The following is an 11,689-nucleotide window of genomic DNA, read 5'->3' as shown; positions in this document are numbered from 1 at the left end:
AGCTTGCTCTTCCACAGAACTGGTGACATTTCCCAGGAAATACCATCATCCTAGTCGGGTATCTGCTAGAAGCTGTTCCTACCTTGCTGCAAGAAGGCAATGGACTCAGGTAAAGGCAGAGTGGTAGATTCTGTGCCCCGAACTATGGATGTACGCCCCATTCAGCAAACATGGGGGGGGGGGGGAAAAGACATTGAGCCTGAACATCAGTGAGATGAAGATGAACTGCATCTGCCAGAGGCTCAACTCCAATTTTGAGATGTTTTCCACTTATTTTCTCTGCCAGTTATTTAATAGCATGTTCAGCAGCTACATGATGATGTTCCTGCTCAGAGATGTAAACACAGGAACATCAGAGCTTCCTTACTGAAAGGCCAGTGCTCTACACTACTTCTAACCACCCAAGTGGCAGTCTCCTTTTGCAGTAGGAAGCTGTCAGTGCCCTTTGGAGCACCATTCTTCAGTGGAAAGTACAGCACCAGTGGAGGATGTTGCCCCTTGCAGGCACCCAGTTTACCCTTTGCAAGCTTTGTTGGGTCTCATGTCTTGAAAAATGCCCTAAATGTGCCTTAATATGGTCTGATAGTGGTTAGCAACATGCCTGGAAAAAAAAACATAAAATAAAATAAAAATAACAACAACAACAAAGTTGTTCCGACAGTCACATTGTTCTCAAGATATCATTTGGGTTTCTGATTCTGGAACAGAGAGGATGGATACTGCCCACCTGGTGAACTTGTCAGGACTGAGGCTCCAAAAATCATCCATCAGTGCCAGGTCTGCAACCTGCACCACAAATAATGATAAAAGGGAAAAAATGAGAAGTGTGAGGAAGGGGAAAGTCCAGCAGAGTTCACAGGTCACTCCTGCAGGGAAAGGTTGCATTTGCTATAAATCTACCGGTGCTTGCAGTCTCTCCCCTTTCTCTTGTAAACAGTCTGTTCCATAAGACCTGCCGTCAGAGAGCTGAAATTTGTTCAGTGCAAAAAACCCCAGAGTCTTACAAGTCTTTTCCTGGAAAAATTTGGCACCAAGTGTGTTGCTGGCTCCTGTTTCATCTGTGTGATGGCCTCGCATAGGCAGCACCCAGAATGCCACCTGCAAGTACCTGGGCTTCCCTGATGAGCAGAGAGGTCCAGTTCAGAGCAATGGACAGGGCAGTTGACTGGCGGTGGGACCCCCAGCTTCTCCTCGAGAATTCACACACTAGATCCAGGGGGAAGGAAAAAGGCAATGGATTTTTTTTCTTTTTAAAAAGAATCACCCAAGTTGTGGAGTGGTTTGCTCTAACACGGAGCCCCCGGCTCCCCAATTACAGTGGATATGCAGTGACACCAGAGGTTTCCCTCCTCCCCAACGCAGAGGATTCCCACCAAAACACGGTGCTGTGCACTGACTTGGCTTCCCCTCCTTGCACGTTAGTCTTGCACACTGAACATCTGCTTCTTCAGAGTCTGACAGGCCGAGCAGCTCTACTGATCCCTCCGCAGAACCGAAGATGTTCTACTACCACCTTTCACCACGTCGCTCTGAGGAACAGGAGGGGAAAAGGGGAGGCAGAAGATATTCATCGACATTTTCTGACAGGGCTGCTGCTCAAGCTGGTCCCAGGCAGGTGGAAGCCAGGAGGGGCTGGAAATCTCGCCATCGCTGGCCTGCACACGCTTGCTCTCTCTCACACACCAGGTACAGCAGGTGAAGGCTTGAATTCAAAGGGGGCTTCCACTCCAATGGGCAGGTACCAGGTTGGAGGGGTGGTCTGGACTGGAGAAACAGAAGGAGCTGCACTGGATTTTGGGCAGAACAGCAGGGTTGTTCTACGAGGACAGCACAGGGGCACAGCAGTTGGCACATTGTTTTGTCTGACTGCACGTGTGGGTTTTTTTTTTTGCTTTTGCTCTTTCATTTTAATGCACACTGCCAGCATCTGGACGAGGTTGGTTGGTGGCGAGGTATTTGGCTCTCATGCTGGAGGTGTACTGGAGGAAGACAAGACAGAAAAAAACAAAAACAAACAGAACAGGAAAGTCAGAATGACTAATGTCATCATGGAACCACAGATTACGACCACCTCCTGGCAGAAGCTGGTCTGTATTTACAGCATATCAAGGAAGTGCTGGCTTGGTCTGACAAGGAAAGTTTCACAGGTAATGATGTAGTTGAGTCTGAGTGACAGACACTCAGATTGCTGCAGGGATGCAGTGCAGATGGGTTAACTTTTTACTCAAACTCTCTACAGAGAAAAATCTCCAACAGTCATTCAATCTGAAAGCGTAGAAAATATTCTACACTTCCCTTGAGAGAAGAGCTGGAAATGGAAAAGATGCAGAGGTAAAAACCCATCTCACACCTTCATCCTCCTTCAGTCGTGCTGCCCTCTTTCAACCACGTCAGAAAAGGAGGTTGCAAAGAAACAGCTGTATTGTATTTTAAGCAAGTAAGGGCTTCAGAAGCCTGCATGCATCACACATGGGCTGCCTCGAAGACTGGGGAAGAAAATCTGTGTTGAAGAACTTAGGCCCAAGCAAGAACAGATCCTGAGAGGCTGGAAACAGGCTGCCAAACAAGATGATCTCGGCTATCAGTTACCGCATGGTTAATTGCTCACTGTGGCTTGGGATCAGCCCGTGCACCATCCAATAGCAGACAAATCTCCAGTGTGGGGATAAGAAGAGAAATGCACAAAGATGAGAAGGATTTTTTGTTTTGTTTTTAAATCTATCTAGCAAAATCATCTAAAACAGTTCCCAGAAGCGCCTGAAGTTGACATGTGCCATTCAGCTTTGAATGCTGAGCTAAAAAGCACGTAGATACACAGTAAAGTAATAAGAATAAAAGGCTTATCCTCTTTACACCAGTGTGTTCAATACCCTCACCATGACCACGTGATTGTTTCTGGGATTCCACTACAATGATACTAAGAACCAGGCAGTGAGGACAGACATTTTTCTTCTTCTTTTTATGCCAGCTGGAACTTGAATAATTCTGCAACATCCGCTTCTTGCTTCCCAAGAGTGCTCTTCAGCATCCTGAATTTTTGTCACCTTTAAAAGTGTATCACATAAAATAGCCAGATAAGCTGGCAAAGAGTTAATTGAAAGGCCACTTCACAGCAGACAGTAGGATTTCTCTTGCCCACCGGGAAAGAGCATTAGGAGGTATCTTTAGGCTCCAAAAGCTGTGAGGCTCCACTGTGCTCCAAAGCACAGTGATCTAAAGGGAGTTTCAGAGAATTAAGAGTATTTTAACAATTTGCCTTCTAAGGCAGAACTGGGTTTAATTTCAGCCCTACACAAGATACACACTGCTGCCTTCACACAGTGGGTCCCATCTGCACAAAAAGAAGGTATTTGTGGATTATTTGCATGCTCATCTTTAAGTCTTCTATAACTGGAAAGCTTTCTACAGAGCACAGATCTTAATATAAACCTGTGGCTCAGAAATAGCATCTATATTTAGAAAACAAAGGGTACATCTTTTCTCTCTTTGCAGATATTTTTATCAGTGAGAAAGAAAAAGGTAGAAAATACCAAGAACTAGCCAGTTCTAAGGGCTATGTTCAGTTAATTAAATATGATTGCTGTTTCAGAAAAAAATAGGGCATTATTAAACATATGAGAGTTTAACCCAGTGGGCTCAGAGTGGCTTGGAAGTCAACAAAGAACTCTCTCAGAGGATAAGTAGGCCACTACTTTCAGACAAAGCAATGCTGAATTTACCAGCGAAGCATGATGTTAAGATGAGAGGCTTAGAAGGAAAAATGCTTTTGATTGCTTGCTTCCCATTTATCTTCTATATGTGGACTGTGAGAAGAGATGAATATGAACAGAGAACTTCAGTTGCTAGAGTTTTATACTATAAAAAGTAATTGGAAGAAAAAAATATCTATGATCATGGAAACTTATTGTGCATCTTCCTGGACAAATCATACAGGTTCAGATTATAGCATGCAGCATCAACTTTTAGACGATTAAAATAAAGATTGGCCACTTGATGAACATGATTTCAAAGATGTACAAAGTACACCCTCTGGGGAGGGAGAAGCTGAAAGAAATTCACTCCTTCCCCCACCAAGAAACATCCCATAGTTGTTTTTGTCACCAAAACAAAGTAGTCTGCAACAGAAGATTTGGATAGTCAAGCAGAAGGCGTTTCATATTCCAACCTACCTGCAAATCACCATAAGGAACAAACCAAGATTCAGAGTAGTCAGAGTTAGGGCTGATGTTCTCTCCTTAACTTCAGCATTTTGGACCTTTGATCCTTTTCCCATTATAGTTTGAACAGGTTACTGCCTCTGTTAAAGTTTTGTTTTGATTTTAATTGCCGTGAATAATACGGTTGAAATCTGGAAGCAGGGAGCTACCAGTTCACTGCACCCCTCTCACAACCAGCTCAGCTCCAGGATGGGGCACTGAGCCTTTGGTCACTGCATTGGTGGTCACCATATGAACGCTTTGCTCCACAGGCTACTGACACTAAGTCCCTCATCCAAGTCCTTCAGTGCATCCTCCGCCGGGAAGCAGAGGGAAGATGCTGTGTATGCATTGCTACCTGTGAACAGGCCAGAAAGCTGCCAGTAACATAATATGAAACCAAACACTATTATCCAAACACTTAAAATAACTGAGCCTTCAGCTACTTTAAAAAGCAATTCTCAAGATTTTGAGCATAAGTGAAACAATTCAGAGCTAAGGTTATCTTAGAGTTTACTCTGGGGTAGCCTGGATACATTGCCTCACAAACCATAAGGTTGTATTTAATTTCCTTTTAAGAGGAGCTTTCATAGAAGGTTGAAGAACATGCACAGAGGATTCCTCCAGGATTCTGGCCTGCAATGCCTGGGTTCTGTATATCCTCATTTGCCCTTTAAAGAACAGGACAAAGGGCAAATTTAAACCCATATCTTCCTCACACTGTTAGCTACCATATTCTTGTAGTTACCATTTCTTCAGGTGGCTTTTGCTACCCAAAACTCTGGGTCACTTACCGCTCAGCTAGAACAGAGGGTTGCATACAAGCTTATTTGGTTCTTCTTAAATTAAAAAGGTTTCTCCTTCAGAGGGTATAATGTGCTTAACACATTTAGTCTGCATGCAAAGGAATCACTGTTGCAAAAATATCAGCGAGAGAAGTAGGTCATTTTAAAGACCATAAATTTTAAATTTTACCATAAAGCCCGGTGTACTCTGCAGATCACTGGTACTTCACATGTAACTGAGCTATGTTGGAAGATCACTTACCCTGTGAAACCATGACGCCAGGTACAAACTTTAGCTTTTTGCAGTAAAAAACAAATCCAAACAAAGAAAAACCCTCTCTCCAACAAAGATCAAAGCTGCTGGATTCAAGTTCTTAAAGACTGATCCACATCTCAAACAACTAGAGCACAGTAGAAACACAAGGCTTGGTAACACTTTGCATGGGAGGTACAAGATGGAGGGAAACAGCCTATTGCAGCCAATAGGCTCTGAATTCAAAGGGGACTTGAAGTTTTCCAAGTCAGAAGAACAGACTTTCTGTTCATTTTGTTTGTTTTTAAAGTCTTGGAAAGAATGCAATGCCTTTAACTTAGCCACGCCACCACATTAAACTCCGGGTGCGACCTTAGATAAACAAAAGGCAGCACAGACTGAGATGATGTCAGGTTTCAACCCAGGGGATATTTCATATCCAGAATGAAGCTTCTAGAATTCCCCCCCCCCCCCCCCAAGCAGTATTTTGTTTCATAGGATAGACCTATGGGCAGTGTTCTAACATCACTACAATATCACCTGTAGGAGAAAGCAAGCAGAAAACCCACCAAGAGCTCAGCCTAAGAACGGTCTTTGCAAGACTTGAGACCAAAGACCTTGGTGACCCTTCCAGGGGCACTAGCTACACCATGCTTGAAGAGCAAACACGAGTTTGCGTTCATGCACCATGGCAGGGGGCATCAAGACACCGGCTTCGGACAGCGTCTTTCCCAGCACATCACAAGGCAGGCAGACAAATGGCAAGAGGCAGCAAGAATGCAGACCAAGCAGCAACATGACAGAAAGGAATCCAGTGCAAGGCTAACAAAAGTCCCAACAGGAACTGCAGAAGCGAAGGAACGGCAGCTTTATGGACATGTCCTTCTGGGAACAAAACATAAGATAGGGGTCACTGACTGCATGAGCCAAATGCGAAGGGCCCTCTATTCCAACTGGAACCAACATATCCCAGTTCCTCTGCAGCTGCAGTTCCCTCTGAATGAGCACACTGTCCTCAATACCAGATAATGAGTTGCCTGGGAACTCTAATTAGATCCTACATTCAACCAAGCTAAAACTAACAAGGCCTAATGCAGACCACCTACGCTTTCGTTATGCATGTGGCTTTGTCATGGACCACTGCGAGGGAAGAAATACTGGCTCTCTTGGAGAACAGGAGCAACAACAGCACATTAAGGATTCAGACAGTGCAATGATACTAGGAGGGCTCTGCTCAGAGCCTGGGGAAATGGGAGGAATGATTTGACACACACAAAACAAATAAAACAGAAAAAGGTTTTGAAACAGAATGAAATAGATCTTAGTGCTTGTGTTTGTGTTTCCCTTAGGGAAGCTGTTTTAAAACTTACTCCTTTCTGACTTCAAATGCAAAGATAAAAGGAGAAGCTGCACATAGATCTAACAGGCAGTGAAACCACTCTTTAGGACAGGCCACCATCACCAGCCAGGATCTTTCAACAAATTAAAAAAATCCTACTAAGGAGCTCAAAACACATGGCAGATAAGTATCTGCGGTTTGGGGCACACGCTGTTTTGACCAATCAAGGCAAACAGAAGAGCTGCAGGGCTCCAGGGAAGCCAAAAGGTTGGAACAAGACAACCAGTCCTGAGTAAAAAGCTGCTAGATTGGTTCTCATTACGTCTAGAAAATGGCTCCTTGTGAGGGGAGAAACTCCTCTCTGCATTTGAAATGCAAGGCAAGTTCTATATTCGAGTGTTAGTGCTAAGCGTTCGAGCTGCTCTCAAGGGTGGACTCCAAGTTAAGGCAGCCCTGAGCTTGGCATAGGTCTCTTGCCATCACAGCGTGCACCAGAAGCCTTTCCAAGGTTGATAGCACTCCTTGGGTCTGCGGCAGAGCAAAACTGATTAGTTTTAATCCCTGGCAGGAGGGAATGGGGTGGGGGGTGCAGAGGGAAGGAATGTGAAGAAATAAAAGGCACTGGCCTGGGATAAACAGTGCAGGGATGAAGGGGGTGGTCTGGAGTGGAGAAAGGGTTGAGCAAGAAGGACCTTTTTTCTGTACCTGTTCCATTTGCGGGCGCTGTTACCAGTATGTCCGTGCACTGTCCGAGGGCTTAAGCTGCCAGCTCATATGGCTGCTACTGTCCATGGCAGCCAAATACAACTGTGATGACGCAAGAAAGAGAGAGAAAAAGAGAGTGCAGCCTCAACGTGCATGAAAAACACAGTGCAAGCAAGTGAAACGCTGTGGTGTGTGTCAGTGACAAGGTGGACTCTACAACCCTAAGGGAATAGCCCTGAGGCAAGAAGGAGAAAAACAGAAGGAATGAGAGAAGGAAATAAAAACAAACAAACCAACAAACAAAAAGCCAGGAAAAGTAACAGACATACAATGCAGCAGGATCATCACATCTTAGTTTTCACCATCTGTTCTCAGAAATGAAGCTGTATGGAAGAGATCAGCTCTGTCTTGACTCTATTTGGATGGCTACCCCATCTCCCCCTCCCCAAAAGGAACGTGCACATGAGCATCCATATGCTCTTCTCATCTCTCTCTTCGCTGATAATTTGCCAAGATCAGGTCTTGCAAGTTCTTCCACCTCAGAATGGTCTCAGCTCTCTACTGTGGAGACCTGGGTATAAAAATCCCAGCGAAGTCCCTCTCCCTGCTGCTGCCGATGTGACAGGACAGTAGACATCTTCCTTTTCTCAACTGCTCACCTATAACCAGTATTTCTCTCTAGAAAACTCACTTATCCTATAGCCTAATCCTTGCTTTGTCTAGGGAGAAGCTCCTGCTGTCTATGTGGGAGAGCAACGTAATCTCCTCCCCAGCTCCTACACTCACTTAAAAAAACCACTCTTCTTCATGATCTTTCTCTCAGATTGCAGTAAGGGATCAAGATTCAGATCCCCAAGGTCATTAAAGCTGGCAGTTACCCAAAAAGCAGGGAACCTGTGAGGGTGACAGAGCAGTGGAACAGGCTGCCAAGAGAGGTGGTGGAGTCTCCTTCTCTGGAGATCTTCAAAACCCGCTTGGACGCAGCCCTGTGCCACATACTCTAGGTGATCCTGCATGTGCAGGGGGGTTGGACTAGATGACCTCTAGAGGTCCATTCCAACCTTAAGCATTCTATAATTCTATGAACCTCTTGGTAACTAAAGCCCTCGCAGAAAGGGGTGTGCTTTTTTTTCTGAAGCAGAAGAACTACAGGGACAGGGGAGGCAGGACCTTGACCTAGTCTCTGAACTCAGTATGTGCCTCAGCGTTGCCAGAAGGACAGTGCCCTTCCTAAAAGAGGAAATGCCAGCAGTAAAGCAGGCATTAGTCACACTTTGTCACACTGTACTGCGTGTAGCATGTCAGCTCCTCTCCTGATGCCTGTCACTGCTGAGAGCAGATAATGCTACCAGAGCTTGCGTTCAGAACACCAGGGATCAGGAAAAACTCTCTATTTCTAAGAAGGTTGCAAGAGGTTAGCCAAACACAAAGACAAGGATCAACTTTCTGGCCCATCACTTTGCTCTAAGGTGAGATGAAGTGTTCATTCTGAAGGGAGTAAATGAAGGTGATGTTCCCCACTCTCCACCACAGTTCCTATTCCTTCCTCCGCCAATCTCTTCTTCCTCCCCTTATAATAAGCTAGAACAGAGCATCCCCCCAGAGTATATCTTCTTTGCCTATATCCAAGGACTAGCTACTTATTAAACATGCTACTACTCATTGCCTGTAATGACATCATCAAGTCAGTCAGCACTGTGATGGTATGTTCTCCAAGGTCCAAAGTGTAAATAAGGTTTACAGGATCCAGTGAAGGAGGGCAAGACTCATCTAGTTCTTACATACATGAAAGCAAGCCTGTATTTTATCCAGCATATAGAAATGGCTACCAGGCCACTTCAAATACCAAAGCCTTCCATGAAAGATTTCTTTCTTTTTTTCTTTTTTTCTTTTTTTTTTTTTTTTTTCTCTCCAGAGGAAATTAAATACAAAAATAGATTCTAAAGAAAGCAAAAGAGCTGTGAAAAAAAAAAAGATTAAAAAATAAATCTCAAAAAGAAAAAAAATACAAGTTTCATCTTATTATCTCTGCAGGGCAGATTAAGGAGAGAGGTTCAGCAATAACTCTGAATTTACTGTTTTAAGAAGTTTCTTTTTAAACTTGAGGAACCAACGTCACAGAGAGCAAGTAACTGCATGCAAGTGAATCATCTTGCCGAAGTCGCCCACCAAGATACTCATGCAATTCAGTGGTGGCAGGACTGGGCCCATGGGATTATCAAGGTCAATAAATTTAGTGCCATCATTTTTATAACCATGCCCAAAAGCGGCATAGCGGGGTTCTGTTCTCCACGGCAGGTGAGACCCGGCTTGTCCATTAAAATTGCTGCCATTTATGGGCCAGGTCCTGTTTGGCTGCACCATCAGCTCCCTTCGAAGTACACCAGAGTGGTAAACGTGTATTCCCCCAAAGTTGCTGAAGCAGAGAGGAGCAGTGAAGAGAGACTTACTGAGGGAGGTGGGGACTCACGGCCAATGAGCGGGGTATTCTCGCAGCGGGGGTTCTGGAAATTTGCATTCTGGCTCCTAGGAAAGGAAGACACACATGGTAATAGGGGGATGTGCCACACTTCTCTGGGGAAGGTCTCTGACAGTGACACAGGACAGAGCACATGCACCCTCAGATCTGTTATCTCCGCTCAGTCTCCCTCCAGGCCAGGTGGTTCCCTTTCTCAGGTAAGGGCATAAAGCTGTCATATTTTTCCCCTCATCAGATAAAGCGCTGACTTTATACTCTCACTCTGAAGGGCCCATGTTGACTGACTGAAAAAATAAATTAAATTAAAAAAAAAAGTTTGTGTGAGATCTAACTTCTGACAGAGGCAGAACTGCCAAGCTGCAGAAAGGAGATAAAATAAGGACAAAGTCTAAGAGGAAGGAAAAAAAAAATGATGCGTCAGTCCCAAAGAGATGAGCCTTGAATGTAGTCAAAGTGTGATCTGGGTAAAGTATCTCAAGAAAGCTCTGAAGGTCCCAGCTGAATTATATAGCTCCATATTCCAACAAATATCAGAGCTGACCCCAAATGCTATGAAAGGACGCAGCCCGCAGGACTTGTCACAGCTCTCAGTCTCTCAGGAGGCTTAACATGCTCTGTCAAACCTGCTCTATCTGAAGAGCCAAATCTGCTGGGAATTGGAACTATTGTGTAATTAGCAGCCTGGGCAACAGTTTACCTCTTCTTCTCTGTAGACAGATTTCTAAATCCTGCAGTGCAAAGTGGTTCGCATTTTTGAGTAAGATGCCTAATACAACCCTTCCTACGGCAGCACTTTGAAGCAATTCCACTGTCCCAGGAGATGACAATAGGAAAATATGCCTTCTGAGACTTCAAAGAGCATCCTTTATCGCTTCCGCTGCTTGGTTACGAGTGCCACCCTTGCAGCAAGTTCTCTTAGCTGCAATAAAATGAGGCAAGCTGCAATATGGCCTTCTTCTTGGGATACTCACATGTACTCTGTGACGGGAGCATTGCTGACTGTGTGTGCTGCTGCTGGAATGCTGGTTTCACTGCCATAACTACTCCCACAGCTATAGAGGCTGGGCATGTGCACTCTGTAAAGATTATCATGTGTTTGTCTATTCCCTTGAGCGGTTGATTCGTCTTCCCCATCATCATCCGAGCTTCTGCAAGAAGGAAAAACAGTTCCTCCTAGAACCCTACAATTACCACACAAGAGAGGTTTACAGGAAACCATGGTAATCCTAGGAACCTCCCAATCATCTTCCACACCTCCACATTTATACCCATTCGGGATGCCTCAGTGTGGCAGTGTCAAACACTGCCTACAGCACAGTGACTCAGACCTCCCACAGGCACCATCTGGATTTTTAGACTGCAAGATCCCCTACGGTCCCCCGCTACACTCTTCTCAGGGCTTGGCAGACAGCACAGCTCTGCAATTGCCCAGTCACAAAACCAAAGGATGGGGATATGTCCTAAAATAAACAGTTTTTTTTTTTTTTTTCCATATCTAAAGGAGGCAGGGGGAGACAGTGCCATTCATCCTACGGAAAGCATCCCTCAAAGCTGCAGCCTGTGCCCTTCCACTTCTTGCAGCAATGTCCAAAAGGCTTTAACACTGCAGTCTTTCCATCACTGCAGACCTCTCCAAACTCCTGTGATTGTTACACAGGGCCTGCTTCAGCTTGTAAGAAAATTACTGAAGTCGGTGCATTGTCTAAACATCTGCATTTGTGTCTAGAGACTTTCTTCTCTCTTTAAATCGCTTTCAGTGCAGAGCAGTGCACTTTCCCCTTGGTTCCTTCCACTCTTCCCATAGTATTCTTTTGTCCCTACTATGTAATGCACTCTATTATTTTAGCTCCCTAATTATTTGAAATATATGAGCAATGATGGACAAAGTTAGTAAAAAGCTTTATGGGAAACATTTCTTGCCTGTGATGGCAG

At 44.7% G+C, this 11,689-nt stretch overlaps 1 protein-coding gene across 3 annotated transcripts in view; it reads right to left on the bottom strand.

Annotated features, from left to right (window-relative positions):
* Positions 1-232: 232 nt before the first annotated feature.
* The window catches only part of TTYH3 (tweety family member 3), a 69,949-nt gene continuing 58,492 nt past the window's right edge, over positions 233-11,689 (bottom strand). The window contains exons 12-15 of one of the 3 annotated variants that reach the window (XM_026054182.1): positions 10,729-10,905; positions 9,729-9,804; positions 7,279-7,380; positions 1,950-1,979 (exon numbers count right to left, since the gene is read on the bottom strand). In XM_026054182.1, coding sequence (XP_025909967.1) covers positions 7,300-7,380; positions 9,729-9,804; positions 10,729-10,905 — 334 coding nt within the window. In that variant the 3' untranslated portion in view covers positions 1,950-1,979; positions 7,279-7,299. Of the gene's footprint in view, positions 1,980-7,278; positions 7,381-9,728; positions 9,805-10,728; positions 10,906-11,689 lie in introns of all 3 variants that reach the window. The other 2 variants (XM_026054183.1, XM_026054184.1) reach the window with 2 other exon arrangements.

Source organism: Nothoprocta perdicaria, unplaced genomic scaffold (genome assembly GCF_003342845.1).
Source record: "Nothoprocta perdicaria isolate Ctin4 unplaced genomic scaffold, notPer1 scaffold_12, whole genome shotgun sequence".
Lineage (NCBI taxonomy): Eukaryota > Metazoa > Chordata > Aves > Tinamiformes > Tinamidae > Nothoprocta > Nothoprocta perdicaria.
The sequence above is the reverse complement of the archived record's forward strand: the minus strand, read 5'-3'. Positions and strand labels throughout refer to the sequence as shown.